This window comes from Lygodium microphyllum, chromosome 11, assembly GCF_053477565.2.
Source record: "Lygodium microphyllum isolate KBCC chromosome 11, Lygodium_microphyllum_v1.1.10, whole genome shotgun sequence".
Lineage (NCBI taxonomy): Eukaryota > Viridiplantae > Streptophyta > Polypodiopsida > Schizaeales > Lygodiaceae > Lygodium > Lygodium microphyllum.
Window position 1 is genome coordinate 9233461 of NC_141145.1, and position 15569 is coordinate 9249029.

A 15569-nucleotide genomic window follows, 5' to 3' on the forward strand; every position below is an offset into this window, starting at 1 on the left:
CAACAGGCCAAGCTGCACAACTTGACGGACACAATGCAAGACAGCGCCTGCCAGTCTCATAAGTTCTTTCGCGCCTTGCATGCGTCTCCAGCTCGCGAAAATATGACCAGACTCCAGGATTCGGAAGGTCGCATGGTCACGGATCCGCAAACCATTGTCACTATGTGCAGAAACTATTTTATGGAACTCCTTGGTTCCTCTTCCTCGCCTTCTACCCAGGTTACGCATGCCCGTTCGGTCTTCTATCAACTGGTCCGCCAGCAGGTTCCACTTGATATGCAAGCCGCTTTGGAGACGAATATTTGCGAGGAAGAGGTTATAGACGTTTTGTTGCACTTGTCGAATGACAAAAGTCCTGGCTGGGATGGTCTCACTAATGAATTCTTTCAGACCTCGGCCACGCAGTTGGTGAAGCCATTGGTGGCCATGTTTCAGCAAGTGTGGGAAACGGGGGTCATGCCCTCCTCATGGAAAGAAGGCCTTATCAAACTAATTCCAAAGGTCCCTTCGCCGTCAAAGTTGCAATACTGGAGACCAATCTCTTTGATGGGCTCCATGTATAAAATCTACTCCAAAGTGCTGGCGAATCGGCTTCACAAGCACCTTCCATCTATTGTGCATCCTCTCCAATATGGCTTCATTAAGGGCCGCAACATTCTGCATAATATCTTAAATGTGCAAATGGCGATTGACTATGCGCGGCACTCCGGTCAGCAAGTGGTATTGATCCAATTGGACTTGGAAAAGGCATTTGATTATGTGGACTGGTCGTTCATTGCAGACCTCATGTCGGCTATGGGCTTTGGTATCCGCATGTCCCGACTGATCTACACCATTAGTGCTGAGGCTTCCTCCAGAGTTATGCTTAATGGTGGAGTTACAGAGCCATTTGTCCTTGCGCGCTCAGTCAGACAGGGTTGTCCTTTGAGCCCGCTCTTTTTTGCCCTGGCGACTCACCCGGTCCTTTCAATGTTATCCTCCATGGCAGCATCTGCTCAGCTGGCCGGGCTGTCTCTTCCGTTGGGTCAGCACTTCGTTAGCCAATCTTTGGCTGACGATACCTTTATGATCTTGCAGGCGGATAGGGACAACATTCGCAGGGCATTAGATGTTTGGACACTCTTTGGTCAGGCCTCTGGCCTTCGCATCAATGCCCTTAAGTCAGCCATCCTCAGTTGTACGGAGCCTGATTTGCAGTCCTTAGGCTGGCAAGGCCAGGTGGTTTCCCGTGGCTCCATTGTCAGGCATCTTGGATACCCATTGGGGGTGGATGTACGGCCAAAAGACCTGCTGGACTGGATTTCACAAAAACTGGCGGCGAAGTTTATGCATTGGAAGTCACAAGCGTGGCCATTCCATGTCCGCCTCAAAGTGGCCCAGACAATCATGCTTCCGATGCTTACCTATTTCCTGCATTTGCTGCCATGGACGCCTACTACTTTGAAGGCCCTCACGCATCCCATCCGTTTCATGTTGTGGAAGAAGGATTCACTGCAGGCCGGCATTTCCTGGATTTCATGGTCACACGCATGTACCCCTAAGCGCATGGGTGGAGGAGCTATTTTGGATGCACACACTCATATGTTAGCTCTCCGCTGGTCCCTTTTCCGTGCCATGTGTGTGGACCATCACCCATGGACCATCATAGCCCGCTATTTTCTTGAGGACAGCGGGCTCCGCCATGGTAACACACGGCTTCGGGCCTCCTGGTGGCATGTCCTTAATGCGGACTCTCGTGTTTCCAGTCCCTCTTCCTCTTTGTTACTGCACTTGGTCGGCTCGTGGAAAGTGGTGCTCCAAAAGGCCCGTTGGCACCCAGCAGGGGACCGCTTGCAGACTAACTCCTTTCAGCTGGAATTGTTGGCAGTATCGAGACTCCTTTCATGGGAAGATAAACATCAACTCAGACCGAGATTTAATCGCATGGCCCGTTTAGGTGTGACGTCGGTGGCGGATGCTACCCTTGCCACTCGCAATGTCCTCGTATCTTTTCGGACTGCTCGGCGACTCTTCAAGATCCCGCGTGGATACCGTGATTTATGGGAGCAGCTTTCGTCGGAACTTCAGGGTCGGCAACCCTTTCCTGCCTTGACTGTGGACCGCCCTTGGCAGGACTGGGACCTTGCAGGCCGCCTGAGTCTGGAAAAGGCCTCTACTAATCAGGTGTATCATCTTCTTGTTCAAGATCACCAATGGCTGGGAGAGAAAGCTAATACTGTTTGGGGACTGCGGAAATCGCTGTCATGGTGGCAGAAAACGCTGATGGAGGGCTGGCTAAATAAGACGCCTTTCAAATGCAAGGTTTTTCTTTGGCGGGTGATGATTGGTGGTCTTCCTCTGGCCTCGGCCCTTGCCAAGCGTTGCATCTCGAATGGCAATTGTTTCTTCTGTACCACACCGGCGGAATCGGCCCGACATCGTTTTCTCTCTTGCCCGCTCGCCAAGAATATCTGGTCGCTCTTGTCGCACATTTGGCGCGCGGTGGTCGGGTCCTCGCTAACTCCTTTCGACTGGGTTTTTGTGCGCCCGAAGTATCCTACACCGCCACAATTGCATGAGAAGATCTTATTTCACTTTTTCAGATATTAGGGATGCTGGCACATTTGGACCACGTGCAATGCTTTTCTCTTTGATTCGGCCTCTAATGTACCCCGACATATTGCCAGGCTTAAAGGGCTCTTGCATTGGCAGCTAGATATTATCCGACACTCCGACCTGCTCCCTCGGGAGGATTTGCATCCGTGGCATATGGCAATTGCCTCGGGGTCGTTGCCATGATTGGTGTAATCTTTTCAGTGCATTGCTACGGGGTTTCCCCACATGTTGGCCTAGGGCCCTCGTGTATCCTGTAATCAGGAAATCCTCTGCATCCTTGCCACGACGTTGTAACTTGTAGTGCTTAGAATCTCTTCACATGATGACTTAGATTGTCCTCATGTATCTTGTAATCAAGTAATCATGTACTTTTTTTCGTAATTAATACAATTACCTTTTACGAAAAAAAAAAAAAAAGAGAGGAAGCAAAAGATGAAGGAAGAATACTGCACTGACTGAAGAAGAATGCTGATACAATGATGATGGACTGATAGTCCCTGCATGTAGCCCAAAGCATCAATGAGGGCACCAAATCAGGCTGATGACAATGGCAACACCAAGCACGGAGAGTTGGAGTGTCGGAGTGTGTACTTGCAAAGGGAAGACTGAAGACTGAAGAGTGTTTGTGTCTGCCAAGTAGGGGGTGTGGCTATAAATAGCCAAAAGACCAAAAAAATGGCCAACCTGCACCTACACAGGCCATAAATGTTAGGCAACCAGCAATAAATGCTGGTCCACTAAAGAAAAATGCTAGAAAAATAGGGGAGGCCCCGAAAAAACCCCAAATGACAATGACAATGACCAACAAGTGTAGGTAGACTGGAAAGTGAAAATTGGCCTAGAAGTGCACACATGAAACCGAATATTGAAGAAAATGCACCTAAACTGCTAGAGCTTCTGTCTCTGTCAGACTTTGACATGAGCTCACAACCAAGAATGACCGACTGACATGACTAACATAGGCAAGTTGACACCCCATTTTAGATCCTAGGAGTGTCTAAAGACCTAACAATCTCATGTGATGAAGCATAGAAGCCTTGGCCAAAGGCTTCATGAAGAGATCTACTAGATTGTCTACCATGAGACAATAGGCCACCGCTAACTCCGAATCCACAATCCACTCTCGAACATAGTGATACTAAATCTCGATGTGCTTCGTACAAGCATGAAATATAGGGTTATTTGCCAGAGCTAGAGCACTCTGGTTTTCCAAGCGCAGCTTTGTAGGTCCTGACTGAGGAAAGCCAATGTCTACCGAAATGCAGGGAAGCCAAGCCATCTCCATAGCTATAGAAAATAATGCATGATTCTCTACCTCTATAAAAGAAAGAGCCACAATATGTTGCTTCTTGCTGCTCCACAAGATAATCCCTAAACCAAGGGAGAAGGCATAACCTGTAGTGGACCATCTTGAATACACATCACTGCCCGATCAGAATCACTCCAACTAGAGAGAGTAACCCCCTCTTCAAACATGATCTCGTAGGATTGAGTCCCCTGTAAATAACAAAGAACACATAAGGCTATTCTCCAATGCTCCTGAGTAGGAGTCTTCATGAATCCCTAAACCAAGGGAGAAGGCATAACCTGTAGTGGACCATCTTGAATACACATCACTGCCCGATCAGAATCACTCCAACTAGAGAGAGTAACCCCCTCTTCAAACATGATCTCGTAGGATTGAGTCCCCTGTAAATAACAAAGAACACATAAGGCTATTCTCCAATGCTCCTGAGTAGGAGTCTTCATGAAAGAAGACAACAATGCCACAACAAAAGAAATATCCGGCCGAGTGTGATAAGCAAGATGAGGAAGCCAACAAGATACCTATAATGGGTGGCATCTGTAAGGGGAGCTCCAGCTACCAAAAGCTTGGACTTTGGGTCCACGGAGCAAGAAATAGGCCAACAAATTGGCCAAACCAACCTCTAAGAGAAGCTAAAAAATGTACCTATACTGCGAAATAAAAATGCCTTGTGCCATGTGATAGATCTCCAATCCAAGGAACGAGTGTAGGATCCCAAGATCCATCATATCAAACTCCTATCACAAAATCTCCCAAGTACGATCAACCTTCTAAGTATAGCTCCTGTTAATGATAAGATCATCCACATACAAAATGAGCAAAACCCACATATCACCCTCAACCTTAAAGTATAAGTTGGGATCATAAGCTGATCAATGGAGGCCACTCTCTAGAAAGAATCAATCAATCCTCTGGTATTAAGAGCGAGGAGCTTGCTTCAGGCCATAGAGAGCCTTCTGCAATCTATAAACATGGTCCTATGAGAGTAGAGGTAGGATCAAAGCTCAGCACAGAAAACAACAGACAGTAGAGAGTGAAGCACGACACCCAATGCAATAGACTGAAAAGAATGTAAACTGAAAGTACAAGGTACAACTCTTAAACCTTATGGTTGTAGGGGGGTGTTCACACCCGAACACGGTAAGTGCCCGTAAGTGTGTGTCATAAGCACATACAAAATAATACCATAAGTCTGGGAAAGAAAACCTCTCCTACCGAGAGTAAAAAGTGCCCCAGTGTCCTACTAATCATCGACATTCCGATGTGAGCATAGGCGTAAGTGAGGCGTGAGTGAAATACCCAACAAACCCCCCTGGAGTAAAGAGTGATCAAGAGTACAAGGATCGTCCACCACCAAAGGAGATCAAATTTAAAGCATGGAGAAATGCTTCAAATTTGTCACGCGGAAGAGCTTTGGTGAAGATGTCTACCACATTACTGGTGGTAGGACAATAGACTCCGTGCCACTGCAATGGCACTCTGACTGTCAGTGAACAAAGGAGTAGGCTTCGTGACAGATACATCCAGATCAGCAAGCAAGCGTCTAATCCATACACATTCAACTGTGGTAGTGAAAGCTGCCTTATATTCAGCTTCACATGACGATGTGGCAACAATGAATTGTTTCTTGCTAAAGCCAAGATATGCAAGACGAGCCAAGAAAGAAACAATTGCCACTAATGGAGTGACGTGAATCATAATCACCAACCCAATCAGAATCACTGTAAGCATGTAATTGCAGTGGTCCCCCCTTGGCATAAAGCAATCCAAGAGATCTAGTACCCTATAAGTAACCGAAGACACGCTTAACAACTTGCCAATGTGACATGCGTGACTGATGCATATATCTGCTCAAGGCTGAAACTGCAAACTATATGTCTGGCCTAGTGTTGCATAGGTAAATAAGACATCCAACTGTTGGAGCATATGTGTGTATATCAAACAAATCACTGTCATCATGTAATGACAGTTTAAGTCCAGGTTCCATTGGTGTACAAACTGGCTTGCAATCCTATAAGCCAAACTTCTCAAGAAGTTTACCAATGTATCTTGACTGTGATAACCCAATACCTCTAGCATCATGTATGAACTGAATGCCCAAGTAATAATGCAAAAACCCCAAGTCTGATATGTCAAAAGTTTGCTGCAAATTTTATTTAAATGCTGAAATCTGATCAGCATGTATCCCTGTAAGCAAGAGATCATCAACGTAAAGACAAATGATCAGTATGGATCCCCCCTCTTTACATACGTAAAGGGTAGACTCAGATGAGCTATTAATGAACCCTTGGCTAAACAAGAAAGCATCAATCTTTGCATACCAAGCTCTAGGAGCTTGTTTCAAACCATACAAAGCTTTTTTCAGCTTACATACGTAAAGGGTAGACTCAGATGAGCTGTTAATGAACCCTTCGCTAAGCAAGAAAGCATCTATCTTTGCATACCAAGCTCTAGGAGCTTGTTTCAAACCATACAAAGCTTTTTTCAACTTGCATACCAAGTGTTCCAAGCCCTCAACTGCAAAACCAATGGGCTCCTGTACATATACTTCCTCATGAAGTTCCCCATGCAAAAATGCAGTTTTAATATTCAACTAATGCACAGTCCATCCAAATGAGCAGCCAAAGCAACCATAGACCTTATGGTTGTCATACGGGAGGTAGGAGCAAATGTCTCCTCATAGTCAATGCCGTTTTTCTGTGCATAGCCTTTAGCTGCAAGTCTTGCCTTGTATTTGTCAATGGATCCATTTGCATTCCGTTTCAGCTTGTAGACCCATTTTGTTCCAATGGCTTTCTTCCCAAATGGCAAAGACCCCAAATCCCATGTTTGATTCTTAGTGATAGAATCCAATTCAGCTTTCATTGCTGCCATCCAATGCACACTCTGTTGGGCATCCTCAAAACATTCAAGCTCCTCATCATCGAAGGTGCTTGCTGCCATAACGAACTCCACGGTATGTGCAATATCATGCATACGAGCTTGCCTTCTAGTACGACCAGCCATGGGTGCATCCAAATGACTATCTTTCATAGTTTGTAAATACCATCTAGGCATTTGTCTTGCCTCCTGACTGTGCATAAGCTCTTGCTGAATTTCAGTTTCAGCACTTTGCTGAATATTCAGATCAGCCAATGGCTGATTTTTTGCATTTTCCGAAGGAATAGCTGGCTGAACAATGAGTTCACGTGCTGAAACTCCAACTGAATCACCAAATGTAATGGGCAACAGCCCTTCAAATACATCACGGGCAGCCTGATATGTATCTAAGCCAGCCAAGGACAATTTTGATTTTTCATCAAATAGTACATCCCTACTGACAAACACCTTTTTAGAAACAGGATCATAGAATCTGTAGCCTTTGCTCTTACTGCTATATCCCATAAAAATGCATTTGACAGCTTTGTTATCCAACTTTTTCCTGAGTACCTTTGGAATATGTGCATATGCAAGGCACCCAGAGGTACAAAAGTGTCCAACAAAAGGTTTCCAGCTGTTCCAAGCCTCAAAAGGTGTAATTTTCTTCAATGCTTTGGTGGGGCATCTGTTCAAAACATGGCAAGCACACATGACGGCTTCCATCCAGAAATTGTGAGGCAAGCTCTTTGCCTTCAGCATACATCTGGCCATCTCCATGAGTGACCGATTCTTTCTCTCTGCAACCCCATTCTGCTGTGGAGTATAAGCAGTAGTGTACTGATGGACAATACCCTTCTACTTCAAAAAAGAATTTAGCATAGAGGACATGTATTCCCCTCCTCGGTCCGAGCGGAGAGTCTTTATTTTACAGCCAAACTAGTTTTCAACAAGTGCAATAAAAGCCAAGAATGCATCATACACTTCTGACTTTTTGACCGTAGAGTAGACCCAACAAAATCGAGTAAACTCATGAATAAAAGTCACAAAATAGTAACATCCTCCCAATGACTTTATCTGCATGGATCCACATACATCTGAATGCACTAACTACAACCTGGCTGTTGCTCTAAAAGCAACATCACGGGGAAACGAAAAACGATGCATTTTTCCCAAAATACATTCTTCGCACAAGTGCTCAGGAGGTCTCTCCAATAGAGGTAATCCATTTAGCATCTGCATACGTTGTAAGAGCATCAAGCTGCCAAAGTTCACATGCCCCATCCTAGCATGCCATAACTCTGCTTGTAGCATAGCAGGAGTAAGAGTGGATGCCAAGTACGCTGACTGATCAACTGAAAGAGCATCCAACTCGTATAACCCATGACATAAAGTGCATGTCAAGACCAAAGTCATATGTTCTTTGTCTCTCACCATGCATCAGTCATCATCAAATGTGACCTGCAATCCACAACGTGCCAAAGAAGAGATAGAAAGTAAATTCTTCTTTATGTCTGGCACAAATAAAGCATCCTGTAGGCGGAGAATAGAGCCATCAATGGTTGTGAGCACAATCTCCCCAATACCTCTAACAGGGTATGATGCATTGTTGGCACACTGTACAGACTTGCCAACTGGAGATGCATAAACATATGCAAATAAATCTCTGCGAGATGTAATATGCCTAGAAGCACCACTATCAAAAAACCAAGTGCATGCATTCTCAATAGAGCTGAATGCTCGATTTGCCCAAGAGGTATCATAACTGCATGTGTAAAAACAATAGTCCCTATCTGCAACAAAGAACGCGAACTCAGTATCAGTGGAAGGAGCATCAGAAACAGACATTTCTGGTTCTTTTTCTTCTCTTTGGCAATGCGCTTTCTGCATTCAGTAATGTAGTGGCTTGGCTTCTTGCAATAATGGCATTTACCCTTTTTGGCTTGCGTGCCCCCTTGTTTTTTGTTTGCCTGGGATGTGTCAAAAGTTCCAGAATTCTGTGGAGCATTCTTCACTTGGCTGCCTTTGCCCTTCTGTCTAACCATAAAAGCTTGCTCAGAGGCTATAGCATCCACACCACTATTCCTCCGTATTTACTTCTCCTCTAGAAGCAAATTGACTAACTGAAGAAAAGTGATTGGCTGCGCGGCAATCCTCATTGTGAGGTTTAAGGCCATATGAAAAGCCAAGTAAGAAGGAGGTAATGAGTTCAAAGTGGTGGATATCATCTGTGCATCCGAATAGTACTCATCAACATTCATGAGTTGCTCTCGCAAGTCTTGAATTTTGTTCAAGTGATCCTGAATAGAAACACCTTCATCCATTTTCAATGTCTCTAGCTCTTTCTTTAAGAAAGAGATGCGAGTCTCATTCTTGCCTGCAAACATCTGCTCCAAAGTTAGCCAAGCTTCTCGTAAAGAAGCTACTGAACAAATGTGGGGGATAATTAACCACTGAACTACCAACGCAATCAGCGACAAAGCTTGTGCATCCCGTGTATCCCATGCTTTTTGAGCTGCTATTCTTTGGGGAAGTGGCTAAAGTGGAGCAGGCTGAGGTGCCCGTGGTGCACGTCCTCCTGGAGGAGTAGCTGGAGTCACAACTCCAGGTTGGGCTTTTTCTCCACTGACATAATCCCAAAGATTTTTTGCCACAAGTACATTCTTCATCATGAAGGACCAAAGTGAAAAGTTATTTCCATCCAATCTGTCCTCCTTGGATACATAGTTAAAAACATCTCCTCCCTGATTTGCCATGATTTTCAATTACTGAAAATGCAAAAGAGCAATGTCGAAGCAGAACTTCACTGGAAATCTGAAAATTTTCAGAAATTGCAGGAAATAACTTTCTGCAATTAGTGTACAGAGGTGCACTCTGTCAAAACTGTCTGTTATGCACGCAATCCAACGTGCAATCAATGTTCAGCAACACTGTACCAGCAAAATCCCCAAAATTTCTTACCTCAAATGTGTTCAAAACAGTCTTTTAGTGACTGTAGCCGCAATTCATATGCCAATGTCCTCAAAAAACATAAAAGCCCCAAAATGTCTGATAAATTTGGCCAGAAATTTGCATTCAATGTGTCCGAGGCCTTGTTGCTTGGAGGGGTCTAATGAACTCCCTATGCTCAAAAGGACCTAGCACACATCATAGGCATAATATTGCCTTGAGCATACTACTCACAATAATCAATGTAGAACAATTTGTGTCGCCTGGATCGATGAGTTGGCACAAGGGGTACCTTTGAATATGTGCACATACCATGACAGGATAGGGAGGAATGGTCGATGACAACAAGCTGAGGTGGAGGGACCTGGTTGGCTGCAATAGGCGCACTTAGTGGTTAGTGCAGCGAAATCAAGGGAAGAAACTGTAACACCAGTATTGCAAACCTAAAAGGTAGAGGGAGGGTGGGAAAGGAGTCTCCCAAATGTTGCAGCAGAATGGAGTGAAGGAATCTAGGTTGAAAGAGGTCTTGTTACTCCCTGTCAGGCCCTGTGTTATTCATGGAGAATGAGGACCTCTAGCTCAAAGAGCACCTCTGCTCTCATACCATGTACAGGCGTTAAGCAAATGGCTATGACACCACGTAAAGAAACAATAGGGTCTGCAGTGGAGACAATAGAGGGTATGACAAACACTGGCAATGAATGAACTCACAAACTCTAAGAATGAATGTGGTGAATGAAATAAAGGGATGATACAATGATCTCAAGCCATGTCTCTACTAAGACTGGAGTTTAGGAGAGCTTAGGAGTGGATGACACTGGAGTGGATGATCAAAGAAGAAGAAAACGCAGATGAGAAGTTACCTCCAGGGGCAGCAACATCAAAACATAGGAGTCTGCAGTAAGGGAATGGCAGCTCCAGGTCAGGTGGCAACCCCAGGGGTGGCAGCTGCAGAAGACGCAATTGTAGGAGGTTGACTGAGGTAGCAAAGGCTCCAGCAGGTGATCAGCTGTCTGCAGAAGGAGCAGCAACAGAAGACAGCTGTAAGCAGTAGCTGAAATGGTGACAACCTCTAGAAAGTGGGTGGCTGTCTACAGGGAGCAGTACTGGCAGAAAATGCAGCTACAGCTGAGGTGAAACCTTTGTGCCAACTGCTCCTAGGGACAGGGTGGCAACCTGCTGTTGTTCACAGCAGCTCTCCCATAGCAGGGCAGCAGCTCCTGTAGCAGGGCAGCAGTTTGGTGGTGTTGGTGTGGGTGTGTATGTGCGTGCATGTGGGTGTGTGCACGCGAGAGAGAGAGAGAGAGAGAGAGAGAGAGTGTGTGTGTGTGTGTGTGTGTGTGTTTAGAGGGGGGAGGGTACTGGTGGACATTGTGGTGTGTGTTTGGGGGGGAGAAGGACTTTGAGAATACAGCACTCCAATGAACGGGACCCACACAATGACAGGAAAAAAAGAGCAAAGAATTAGATCTCAGATAGGCATTGTTATTGGAACTTTTGAAGAATCATGTCACTACAGAACCTGCGGGCAATTTTGACTAAAGGCCATTGCCGGGTTGCTGAGCATGTCACTAGTGATGCTGCTAAGAGTCCACCTAAACCCAAAAAATAGGGAGCTGAGAAGATATGATCCAAGCAAAGTCGCAGAACCCATTCACCATCGAGGAATCCAAAAGCGAGATCTTCAGAATATTTCTGAATGTAAAAGTCTGGCCTCTTGTTTTGCTCGATCAAAGTACCTGGCAGAGAAAAATTCCAGATTTAGATAACCAAAACGGCATGTTAAAAATGGATGATTGACTGCAATTCCAAGGTAAGGCAAAGACTTGCTGCAACCAATCTCAGACACAGATTGCACAGCAATTCTCATTCGCAATGATTACAATATTGGTGATTACAAACATACAAAATAATTATGATAAGATATTGATGAGACTTACAACAGGCGCACGTACCTAGTCCACATAAGGCTGCAATGACAACAAGTTCTGCGATTGCAAGACGAAAAGATGACAACATCCGCACGATTTTCCTGTTGAATTGCCTAAGAAACAAAAGCACGCCAGAGGGTTGATTGGCTGCAAGGTCAAGGTTTCTCTTAGACATTCGGTGGACCGAAATGGGCCTTTGCTGAGACGAAAAAGCTGCCTTCCTCTTCCTGCTTGATACCACCGTTTTTCCTCCTGTATGTCCTGCCGAAGCTGCTTCTTTTGTCACCACATCTTCCAGCCCTGCAGCTTCAGAAACTGAAGGTGCCGGGGGGGACAGGTCAAGAGACTTTTTTAGGGTTTCGATGGCCTTGTTGGTGAGCTTGGCAGGGTTCTGCTGCTGTCCTTTGCTGCGGGCGCGGGCGAAGGCAAGAACTCTGCCCCTGCACGGCCGAGAGAGGCCCCAACTGATGCTCCCATTGCTCGTAGGAGGAGCAATCAGGCAGAAACCGTCGGCCTTCACGAGGCATAATCCAGTTCTTGAATGTCCAATCGAGCTCAAGGTGTCTGTAAACTGGCAGGAGCCATGGCGCAACTTCAGATTGTGCTGAAGCATGCCGCTGCCCATCATCACTTGCCAAGTTGCCAGAGCCCAGCAAGGATCCTTTCATTGGTTCATCAGAAGAACTGAGCAACAAAGCTGAGTCTCGGTAGCTGCGTGAGAGAGCAGTTGGGTCGAGCCAACTCCTGCTGAAGCCCAACCGCACGAGAAGTTTTTATTATCTGCTAGCAAATATCTGTTTGGGCGAGTCACGGTCCAATAGTCTATCCATTACCGCTTTGCCTTTCTGTGGCCATTGATTTAGACACGCCTTTCAGGTCATCTCAACATCATTTGGTAATGATAGGCATAAAGTTAAAATTTGGTGCTTAATCTTTGTGGACCTTGTGTATCTCACTAGTTTAGAATCTAGATGTGTCACACCGAGTCATGGCGGTGTGGTACTAGGGATTGCTTGTTAGCCTTTATTGCCCTCTTTAAAGCATGGCATGGTGTACTATCCCAAGTCTTAAAGTCTCAGTCTCAGGAGTCACGAGGAATATTCGCGTGGATATAGAGGTTACTAAATCTTCTCTTGGGATGATCTTAAAACATTGGTAAACAAGAAGAAACAAGCACTATAGCAAGAAGAAAAGCGTGTCATTAGAGTAACAGTGAACTTCTTAGCTGAAGTCCAACAAATGTATGCCTATTATCCAAAGCGAATGAGTTTATATATACTTCATGTCATGTGTACCTTCTAAATCAGAGTTTGAAAGGTGGTTTATGTCTACCTTCAAATTGAAGGCCTCCCTATTTATACGCAGAGGCTGATTGTCCTAGTAGGGTCAATAACTAAGGAAGAGGTTTGTTTAATAGCATGGTTGGTTTTCAAAGGAGGCTTGGTTTATCTTTACAAATGTGTGCCAACTTTAACCCAAGAGATATCATGATTTACAAGTTACATCATGTGTGTTTCTAAGGCATCCTAACTAGTTGGAGGGAGTTGTAGCCATTGTTGAAACATGGGGAAGAGTTTCTTATGTCCCAAAAAAGAAAGTGGTCTCGTGTGTGTTGAAAAGCACACCTACATACTCTAAGGATAGAAGAAACCAACCCCCAGAAGCCCTTAAATTGTTTGAGACAAACAGGGTGAAACTCGGTTAGTCTAGCTTGTTGGCTTTCTAGATTCATGTTATGTTTGTAAAGAATCAAGATGTTTTACATGTGATTGCCCTAGAAAAAATAATGCAAAATAGAAGAAGGAAGATTGTTGTGATCTTTGAGATATGAGACGATCAACAAATAGACAAAAATGATATTGAAGCCAAGGAGAGCATGGGGTCTAGGGAGAGTATTGTGGTGCCAAACAAGCATATTGGTAAACTAGAGCCAAAGGAGGTTGTTTTGCTGATGTTATCAATGTCAAAATCTATTGGTGGAAGGAGAACGTTTTCTAGTATTGGCAACAAAGGATGGAAGCACAATGGGCAAAAAGGTAATTAGAGAGTTTCGCTCAAATAACAAGCAAAGTAGCCCCTTCTCAACAATAACATATTTGTGGCTATTAACGAGGAGGATCTAGGATGGGATTCTCATCCAAAAGAATCGAGCTTATCACTTGGAATGTGTGAGGGCTATGTTGTGATAAAAGGAAGGATCTGTTCATCATGGATTGATAACCTACACTACTTGTCAAACCTAGCTTCAAACTCTCATTACTATGGGTGGATGGAGATGGCCATATATGGTGGCTATGAGAGTCATGATCAAAATGTAGTGGTGGTTGATGTTCTTCCTATGTACACCCAACATATCAATTGAAAGGGCGAAGTGTTAGAAGTTTCTCCAATGCTCTCTTATACATAAGAACACAAACAGAACACAAACTTGTTAGGTAGCTCATGGACATTGCATGCATTCAATAAATGGTGGCTGGTTGTTTAGTCCCAGTTTGGTCGTAACATAGAGTTAGAAACATCTCTACCTTTCAACATTCGAATCATGTCCCAATGCTACTTGTTGGGAAGATTAATCTAACAATGCAAACTAACCACGGTCCTCCATTGTTCATTCTAAATTTCTCATTTGAAAGTAATAATAGATTCATGAGGGAGGTAAAATGAACCATGGAAGTCCACTTCTAATGTTGCTCTTGATCCCTTATCAATGGGGAAATTTGCATCAAAGTAGTGAATAGAATTGCCAAGAGATTTGGGACAAATGTGGTTGATGATGGTAGAAGTTCTTTTAGTTTGGCTTCAAGGTGCAAATAAAACATTATGTTATTGTTGATTGTCATGATGAAGGTATGCTTAGGGTCGTACATGAAAAAGAGTTTATTCATGAATGTGAGTAAGATCTCATTCAAGCTGCAAAAGTATAGTTAAAATCAAAATGGGAGATCAAGAAGGAGGCACCTCCAACTTTTTATTTCAAGGCCTTGAATCCAAGCATTAGAAGGAGAATATATATGTGATTGTGGATGACAATGGCCAAAAACACTATAACGTTAAATTAATAAGGAAGGTCTTTATTAAGCACTTACCTTCGGTTGTAAGTTCTAAACCATCAATAGATGGTCACTGGGAGCAGCAAAGTTCTAACTTGTTGAAGGTGTTTCAAGAGAGAATAGCAATGGGTAAAGCCCTATTGTTGACTCGGTCTTTTTCTATTGAAGAATTGGAGGGGATTGTAAAGAGCATAAAAAGGGGAAAGCCCGTTGGACATCGCTTCCCCATGGAATTCTCATTCACAATGTGTAATCTACCTTCCATTATTCTATTGTCATAGTAAAGAATAAAGAACAAAGTGACAGTATTAGGTGGCCGCTAACTGCAGTAGTGTATAGGTGTGTTAACAATAAGTACAATATAAATATAGGCGACTAGGCACATGTAGCCTTTAACCCCCACAACCTCCCACTTAAATATGAATATGCCTAAGTGAGAAGGAAAATGAAAAAAAGTGACAAAATGCTAGGTGTACATATAAGCACAACTAGACAAGGAATAGATATCATCTCATCCTATGTCCATCATCTTCCTAAGAAAGGCATAATGTTCCATTGGGAGACTTTTATAAGTAGATCAGAGGATTCTCATCTATAGAGATCTTGACAAGCTCTATCAGCTTGTCCTCAACCACCTCTCTGATAAAGTGGTAATGGACCTTAATATGCTTGGTCTATGCATGATAGACCAAATTACGTGCCAACTGGATGGCACCCATAGAGTTCAAATGCAATGTAGGAGTCATATCTATCATACCAAGGTCTACAACTAAGTGGCCTAACCATAAGGTATCCTTGCAAGTCTTAGTGGTGGTTGCAATGTACTGAACCTTAGTAATAGACAAGACAGTGCATTTCTGCACCCTAGACATCCAAGAAACA

General features: G+C 44.1%; 1 protein-coding gene across 6 annotated transcripts in view; it reads right to left on the reverse strand.

Annotated features, from left to right (window-relative positions):
- Positions 1-12450, reverse strand: part of LOC148028527 (cytochrome c biogenesis protein family) — a 32944-nt gene extending 20494 nt beyond the window's left edge. For 2 of the 6 annotated variants that reach the window (XR_015692496.1, XR_015692497.1), the window contains exons 1-2: positions 11662-12446; positions 11229-11445 (exon numbers count right to left, since the gene is read on the reverse strand). Coding sequence is in view for 4 of the 6 variants with exons in the window: in XM_087688812.1 (XP_087544938.1) it covers positions 11229-11445; positions 11662-12265 (821 nt within the window). In the remaining 2 variants the exon portion in view is untranslated. Of the gene's footprint in view, positions 1-11228; positions 11446-11661 lie in introns of all 6 variants that reach the window. The other 4 variants (XM_087688812.1, XM_087688811.1, XM_087688809.1 and 1 more) reach the window with 3 other exon arrangements.
- Positions 12451-15569: the final 3119 nt, after the last annotated feature.